Source organism: Neomonachus schauinslandi, chromosome 12 (assembly GCF_002201575.2).
Source record: "Neomonachus schauinslandi chromosome 12, ASM220157v2, whole genome shotgun sequence".
In the NCBI taxonomy this organism is placed as follows: Eukaryota; Metazoa; Chordata; class Mammalia; order Carnivora; family Phocidae; genus Neomonachus; species Neomonachus schauinslandi.
The window spans coordinates 2,426,064-2,435,099 of NC_058414.1; the positions used below are offsets into that span (position 1 = coordinate 2,426,064).

General features: G+C 40.1%; 1 protein-coding gene across 1 annotated transcript in view; it reads left to right on the forward strand.

Moving 5' to 3' along the window:
• ABCA13 (ATP binding cassette subfamily A member 13) overlaps positions 1-9,036 on the forward strand; it is a 386,205-nt gene that overhangs the window by 9,796 nt on the left and 367,373 nt on the right. The window contains exon 2 of the mRNA XM_044920208.1: positions 8,064-8,157. Coding sequence (XP_044776143.1) covers positions 8,064-8,157 — 94 coding nt within the window. The remainder of the gene's footprint in view (positions 1-8,063; positions 8,158-9,036) is intronic.

Consider the following 9,036-nt stretch of genomic DNA (forward strand, 5'->3'; position numbering starts at 1 on the left):
AGCAGAAAGCCTGATGCAGAACTCGATCCCAGAACCCTGGGATCATAACCTGAGCCGAAGACAGATGCTTAATGATGACTGAGCCACCCAGGCACCCCCCCTTTTTTATTACATTGATATTTAGAGACCACAATATGAGTGCTCAGATTCTCACTGTTATTGGATTAGTCTTGAGGCCTTTGTGGTAAACTGAGTTGGAAATGTGCATTTTTATGTATAAAATATACCGTAAGTTTATACAGATACATCCAATTTGAAAGCCATTCTACTTGAGCACACCTCTTGATTCATGTATGTAATTACCTTCTCAAAAACGATTAGCTTGAACCTTTTTTGTTTTTGTTTTTATTTAAAGATTTTATTTATTTATTTGTTTTAGAGAGAGCGAGCGAGCACATGAACAGGGGGAGGGGCAGAGGGAGAGAAAATCTCAAGCAGACTCCCTGCTCAGCATGGAGCCCGACACGGGGCTCAATCCCAGGATCCTGAGATCATGACCTGAGCTGAATCAAGAGTCACATACTCCACCAACTGAGCCAGCCAGGCGCGCCTGTAATTCTCTTTTTGTATTTCTATCACTTGTTGTTTTATATTTCTTGAGGATATTTAATAGGTTTATAAATGCATACAATTATTGCATCTTCCTATCGTAGCACGTCTTTTATTATGTAGTGATCATTTTTCTATATCTGAGAATGTTGTCTTAAAGCCTCTTGTCTGATTTCACCAGCTAATTTTAATATTTACCTTGTATGTCTTTTTCATCTCTCTCTTTTTTAAAGAAATTGTTTTATTTTATTTATTTTTTAAGTAGGCTCCACACTCACTGTGGGGCTTGAACTCACGACCCAGCCATTAAGAGTCAGTGAAGAATCCCATGCTCTACTGAATGAGCCAAGCAGACACCCCTCTTTTTCATCTCTTTAGTTCAACCAGTCTGTATCCTTATATTCTAATTTTATCTGTTCCAAATAACATGTAGTTTTAACTTTTTTTTTAATTTATTTTTTTTAAAGATTTTTTATTTATTTATTTGTCAGAGAGAGACAGAGAGAGGGAACACAAGCAGGGGGAGTGGGAGAGGGAGAAGCAGGCTTCCCACTGAGCAGGGAGCCCAATGCGGGGCTCGATCCCAGGACCCTGGGATCATGACCTGAGCTGAAGGCAGACGCTTAGCGACTGAGCCACCCAGGCGCCCCAACATATAGTTTTTTTAAATCAAGCCTGAAAATCCTTGTCTTTCAAACAGTGAGCTTAATCCAAGCATTTATTGAAATCTAAGCCTATTATTTGCAAGTTCCTTTAGCGTTGGTCTCTAGTTGAATAACTTGATTTCTAATTCACTGAACATTTTCTTTCACCATCATTCTTGAGAGGTCATTTCTCTGAGTATGTAATTCTAGATTGACCGAATTTCTCCAAGCAATCTACAGATATTTAATTATCTTCTGGTTTCTTGCTATTGATGAGTCCTTGGCAAGTCTAACCATTCCTCTGAGGTAGTGTGGCTTTATTTCTTGAATTGCTATTGAAATCTCTTCTTGGACTTAGTTGTGGTGAAGGTTTTAAAGTGGATTTGTGTTTCCTGGTAAATTTGTATTTCCTTTATCAATGGATTTGTGTCTTTTGTATGTTCTGGAAAATTCTCAGCCATTTGTTATTTGAATATTGCCTTGCCTGCCTTCCCTCTATTCCCCTCGAGGGGACTCTCCTCTATAACTGAATCTTTTTTTTTTTTTTTTTAAAGATTTTATTTATTTATTTGTGAGAGAGAATGAGAGAGAGAGAGCACATGAGAGGGGGGAGGGTCAGAGGGAGAAGCAGACTCCCTGCCGAGCAGGGAGCCCGATGCGGGACTCGATCCCAGGACTCCAGGATCATGACCTGAGCCGAAGGCAGTCGCTTAACCAACTGAGCCACCCAGGCGCCCTCTATAACTGAATCTTACACTTAAAGATTCAACTTATGACTTTGGTCTTCTCTTTGATTTATTTTTTGTCCCTCTCCTTGTCCCAGTTCTTTGGAGATCACTTTCTGGGAGACCAGCAATGCAACAAAAACCCATGTTCTTGTGGCAAGAGTCCTGTTGTTTCTAGTCTGTGTGTTACCTGAAACAGAAATGATGTTACTGGAATTTAAAATTTGTCCCATTTTTATTTTGGCTGGATTTCATCACCAAGATTTTCCCCCTCGACGTTCATGGTCAATAAATGATCTGTGTTTTTTCTTTTTATGATAGAGAATATATGTGTGTTGGTTTTCACTTAAAGGCCATTTTGGTTGGTTATCATGTTTTTATCATACTTCCTTTTTGAATATCTCCAATCTTGATGCATTGGCATCAAGCACTGAATGTTATTGGGGTATACTTGAGGCTGGACTGATTTTTTCCCTGCTTGTTAGTGAGTTGGTTTTTTTCTTCCCCTCTGGATACCTGTGGTATTATTCCTTTACCTTTGGAGTTCAATAGCCATGGTTCAACTATAGCTTTTTTTTTCCCCCTGAAATACAGCATACTCTATCAGTCTTCAGATAAAGTCTTCTCCTTTTCTAAGAAGTTCTCCTGTGTTCTATATCTGGGCATAATTTTTGTCATAGTTGTTGGATTCTCTACTTCAGGGACGCTCTTTGTGTTTATGGTCCTACCTTTAAAAGTGTTTTAAAGAAAATCACTGTTCTTTTCTCAAACTGTTTCTCTAATGCAGAAATCAAAATTTAGTTGGCATTTTTTCTCTTTGTGTGGTTTCTAAATCATTTAGAATTCCATGATGATGATTTGGTCATTGCTACGTGTTCCTTAGATCTGCAACCTCTCTTTTCATTTACCATCTTTTTTTTGGAGCTCTTGTTTTCTGAATGTTTGTTCTTATTAAATTGTTTTCCTTTATGAAACAGTTGTGAAGAGATTCTTCATTTTCTTTGTGTTGCTTACTTCCCAGTCATGCTTTATGACTTTGGTTTGCTTATTTGTTTCTTTCCCTCCAGAATGTTTAGACAACTGTTTTGCTCTTCCTTTTAATCTGATTCATCCTTGGAGAGCTCAGCCAGGTGTTATATTTGTTCTTGACTCTCTTTCTGTTAAATCTGAGACCAGTTTGATTTCTCCTTCAAACTCTATCGCGATCTCTGAGCACACCCTCTATGTGCCGATTTTCTGGGCAGGAGGGATGGTTGGAACAAGAGTGGAGATGAGTGGGGGGCTCACCCCTCAATGAGATGAGATGCAGACATTATTACACCAGATGGGCTCTGTGCTCTGCTTTGGGGTTCTCATGTTCATTGCATCCAGTTGGGGAAATTGTTCTCTAACTCTGGATTCTTTCCACCTGATTATGTGAAGCCCTGGAAAATTCTCCAACAGTCAGGCTCATTGCTCACTTCTCTGTTGCATTTATTGTCCCCAGCCACAATTCCCTGCCTCCTGCTAGAAGAAGGAGAGAGGCGACACCTTTGGAGTGCTCACCCCACAGATGCAGGTGTCGGGGAGGGTTCCGGGATTGCAGGCTGCAGCATTACAGCTTTGGAGTTGCTGGGCTGAGTCAGGACTGAACCGTGGTGGGTTCGCTTGATCTCTAGAGACTTGTCTCTTGGCATTTTTGTGGTTTTTGTATTATAGAAAGACGAGTTGTCTTTCTCCTCCACCTTCTTTTCTTTTTCTCCCCTCATTTTGTCTGGGAGGAGAAAACGTCTGTAAGGAAGTTTCAATATTTTACGTGTGTGTGTCTGCGTCTGGAGAGTTAAGGTCTCGGTGGATGCCACTGCCTTTCAGCTGTGTGTTTGGGAACCCAGGAGGGCCATCCATGGAAGTCATGGTGAGGGCCACTGCGGGATGTGGACATTGGTGTGCAGATCTGGGCACTTCTGCCATCTCCTGGTGGGAACTTCCCCTCCTGGGACTCGACTGTGTGGTTGTTGGACTGGGTGATGGCTGTTTCTCGAGCAAGGATGGGTTCCCCAGCTGATTATTTTTCTTGAGAGCCTCGGACAGCACGAGTGCAGTTTGTTTTTGTCTTTCCTAGTGCAGGGAAGCCACTCCTGGTGGGCCTGAGGTGTGGGCCATGGTGGGAAGCATTCCCATATAGCAAGGATGGGACTAGAAATGTCAGGCAAGACTCCAGGATAACGAGGACACATGAGAAGAAAAACATGATACAAAAAATGTGATGAGAAAGAGCAGGCTGCCTCTGCGAGCTTCCAGAGAAGTAGTCTCATGAAAGGAGGTGATTCACGTGCCCACAATGGGCAGTGACACAGCAGAACCGGGTGTTTTGATACTTCACTTCTGAGCAGAGTTATTTCAAATTCGGAACAATGGAAGATTTTTCCCACCTGCGTTTTTCAGAGCGGCCAGTGATTGGCTTGTGAATAAAGACCTGAGATACAATTTTTTAAAGTTGAACCGGGGTTCTGTTTTATTTCAAGATCTCCAAGAAACTTCTCGATTATACGATGTAGAGTTGTATTTTTTTGACGATGTTATTTCCATTTGAAACGAGATTTCCCATTGATTTAAGGACTGGACAGGTAAATACTTGTAGCTTCACAGCTGCTTAGTGCCTGGTTTAATTTGGCCACGACAAGGTCCCTGAAGTGATGGTGGTCTTTTTGTGTAGGAAGAAAAACACCAAGATGCTAGAAATAAAAAGAGTGATATATTGATTGCATCAGGGATTTTGACAATAAAAAGGCAAATAAGACACTGGAGGAAATATTTGCAATACTTTAAGCCAACAAAGGACCAATTAAGGAATTCCTTAATTCAAAAAGAAAACGGGGGGAAAAAAAAGAAGAAACAGTGATGTACAGATCAGTAGAAAAAAAAAGACAAAAAAAATGCATCGAGAGGGCTCTGAAATAGTAAGACCCCCTCTTTAATGTTAAACCAACTATCGTCAAGCTCTCAACCTGCGGAATATAGAGTTCTGTTTGTGTGTTACTGAGTGTCTAGCCTGTCTCGTGTCTGACTGTAAACTTTTGTAATATATGTATATATACATAAAATAGAAACATGGACAGAAACGGGGAAGAATAAGGAGTTAATGGACAAGGAATTATTATATACTAACCTATGAAAAAATGCTTGACCTAAATAATTAAAGAAAAATGATCAGTTTGATAAAACATGGACTGACATTGAAAAGTTTGTTAATGTCAGGTGCTGCTGAGTGTGTGATTGGAGGGAAGAATGGCTGGTCTAGCTTTTACTGAGGGCATGTTGGTTAGCTATCCAAATTAAAAATCATACACACTTTGACTCAATTATCTCATCTGGCAATGGTACTCCATAAATATACTTAAAAAGTCAGCCAAACATTTGCAGAAAACTCATGATAGTGATGTCCCCAAGCAGAAAACCTTCTAAGTTTCCATAATTAGGTGATAGGTTGAATAAATTAAATTCTACAGTAGATTATTGGGCACTCTTTAAAAACAGTAAGGTAGATCTATAAGTGCTGATATGAAAAATTGTTTCCAAAAACATTAGTTATGCTTATATATTTCTTAAAGATTTATTTATTTGAGAGAGAGAGAGAGAGAACGAGCATGCAAGGGGGAGGGGCAGACAGAGAGGGAGAGAGAATCCTAAGCAGATTCTACACTGAGCCAAAACCAAGAGTTGGATGCTTAACTGACTGAGCCACCCAGGTGCCCTGCTTATGTATGTTTTTAAAAATGATTCAGAAAACTGTTCAGAGATATTATCCTTTGGGAGAGTGGTTGTATTCTTTCTGTACTTCTTGAATTTCCTAACCATGCATATATGTAATTATTTATAACATCAAAAGTTGTTATAGAAGTCTTGGGTCCAAACCATTTTCTGATTTCTTTATACCTCTCTGTCTTAAAAAAATGGCTATCATGTTATTTAAAAATTTTTAAACCAAAAAAATTAATTATGTATTTATTCTTCTTAATGCTATCAAGTCATTATTGACTTTGGGGCATGCTTTCTGTCTTGCACATTTATATTCAGCCAGAATTAAATAGGGAATCCTCCTCCACCACACCTCTACTCCCATACTTCAGGAAATGATCATTTGTTAACAGAGAATGAACAAGATGACTTGAAAGAAGTGTGGTCTTCTGAGTGTTCTTGACCTCTCTTTCTGGTTTAATTACCATCATTTGAGCAGAGGGTGGCCTCCTGCAGATGCTTTCCCTCTTACCAGACCGTATGATATTGGATTCAGTGATCGGTCAGGAACTTTTCATAATGATGCACTTTCTGACACAAGCAGTGTTACCTCATGAACTGTTTCAGAGATGGTGATTTCTTTAATTACAGTGGGGATTGAAACCTTTTCCACCTGTGTTTTGTCTTTATGGCTTTTGGCCACATACACCCAACCCGGACGCATTTAGATGCTGTTTCCTTACAGGGAAGAATTGGGACAGGCAGCTCAAAGAGCAAAGGAACTGAAGAGACGAGAAGTTCATTTTGGTTCAAAGCGTTGTAACTTGGAGCCTGAAATAACCATCTTTAGTTACTGAGCATCCCTAACTTCCTAACCTGCAGATTTTAGGTTTTTGTTCATGCATTATTGAATGCCTAGCCTGTTTTGTGTCTGGTTATATACTTTTGTATTTGTGGAATGACAGGAGAGGGAGTCTACAGGAGAACATTATCCAATGTAGAATCAAAAGAAGAACAACGACAGTAAGAATAATCTGGTGATAATTGAGGATTTTCTCTTAGTTTTTCACTGGGCTATACCTTGGGTGTTTCTTCTTTCTTTCTTTTTTTTAAAAGATTTTATTTATTTATTTGACAGAGAGAGCAAGAGAGCACAAGCTCGGGAACAGTAGGAGGGTGAGGGAGAAGCAGGCTCCCCGCCAAGCAGGGAGCCCGATGCGGGGTTCCATCCCAGGACCCTGGGATCATGACCTGAGCCGAAGGCAGACGCTTAACCATCTGAGCCTTGGGTGTTTCTTTCTTAAATAAATTCCATGTATCAATGGCAGTTCCTTTTTTTTTTTTTACTTTGAAAATTCAAGGCTTTGCAAATTATTACAATCCTTATCTGTAGCTCTTTCGTTGTCTGTGTGAGGAGATTTTACTCCAATAATCTGAATTTTAGGAATTTGTTCCAATCTCGAGAAAGTAATTCAAAAGAAAAATTATTTATACATAAAAAATATTCGTTGATGGAAGAATGGGAATTATGGTATACCCATTTGGTAAGAATGTTATGCAACCCGTAAGATGCTAGTTATGAACCTCGTGTGGAAACACTAGAAAATACTCATAAGGGGCACCTGGGTGGCTCAGTTGGTTGGTGTCCGACTCTTGATTTCAGCTCAGGTCATAATCCCAGGGTCATGAGATCGAGCCCCACGTTGGGCTCCCTGCTCAGTGTGGAGTCTGCTTCTCCCTCTCCTGCTCCTCCCTCTGCTCATGCTTTCTTTCTGTGTCTCAAATAAATAAGTGAATAAGAATCTTAAAAAAAAAAAGAAAGAAAATACTCATAAAAGAAGGTCTGTGTTGTGTGCCACCATCGTCTCTGGGAAGATGTCTGTTTGGATGGAAAAGTCAGGAATGTTAAAGGAATTAGAAAAATATTGGGCACCTTGTTGGCTCAGTTGGTTGGGTGTCTGACTTTTGATCTCAGTTCAGGTCTTGATCTCAGGGTTCTGAGTTGGAGCCCCGTGTTGGGCCAAGCGTGGAGCCCACTTAAAAAAAAAAAAGGAAAAGAAAATAAAAAGAAAAATAGTTAACTTATTGGAACGTGAGAAATATGAATGAAGTTATTTATTTAATTTCTTTAATGTCATGAAGTCTACCATAAGTAAGAATGTGGAGAAAAAAGAAAGAAGAAGACACGCCTTTTGGGAGAAGCATAAGGAGCTGACAGTCATGGGTCTGGATGTGGTGATGAATGAACTGGGCGTCTTCTGTGGGCCCCGTCTCAAATAGTGTTCTCAGACATGCACCGTTGGGATGATGATGACCTCCTTCAAAGGAGGCCTGACTGGCCAGCGTACCATCCTTCAGGAGAGGGGGCGACCGTCACACTTTGCAATTTATTCAAGCTCTATTTTTTTTTTTTAAACATCTTCTGCAGGTCCTTTCTCTTGCTGAATTCTTTTGGCCATGTATCCTGTTCATGATTCTGACAGTGCTACGCTTTCAAGAACCTCCCAGACACAGAGATGATTGTAAGTTTCACTTTTGCTGTACTTTTTTTTTTTTTTAAAGATTTTATTTATTTATTTGAGAGAGAGAGAATGAGAGAGAGCACACGAGATGGGGGAGGGCCAGAGGGAGAAGCAGACTCCCCACCGAGCAGGGAGCCCGATGCAGGACTCGATCCAGGGACTCCAGGATCATGACCTGAGCCGAAGGCAGTCGCTTAACCAACTGAGCCACCCAGGCGCCCTGTACTTTTTATATTACAGAGCTCTGGAGAAAAGAAGTGCAGCTCTCTTTCCTCTGTTCTTTATAGACTCTGAATTCTAAGTGGAATGAATGAATATTTATTGTAATATCATAATAGCTATATTTCTGGGGCATGTGCCAGTAAGCATCAATTTATATTTTTTTCTCTTAAGAATGATATTCACACATGTCTGCTCCATCTAGCAGATAGATTTATTCCTCTAACTAAACTGCCTTTTGGGCATATGTTTATATGCTATTATAAATATATAAAGAGTAGAAGAAGAAGTAAAAGTGAGAGATATAGGGGTGCAAGTGGGAGATACATTTCACAGTTTGCCAACATGATACTGATGGCAATGGTAGTTATATGGTGGTGGGGATGGTGGTGGGGATGACAGTGATGATAGTGATGATGAAGATGATGGAGATGATGATGATAATAATGGTGGTGATGAGAGTGATAATGGTGATGGTGATGATAGTGATGATGATGGTGATGATGTTGGAGGTGGTGATGGTGATGATGATGATGTCATGATGGTGGTGATGGTGATGATGGTGTTGATGGTGGTGATGATGATGATGATGGTGATGATGATGATAGTGATAATGATGATGATGTCATGATGATGGTGATGGTGATGATGGAGTTGATG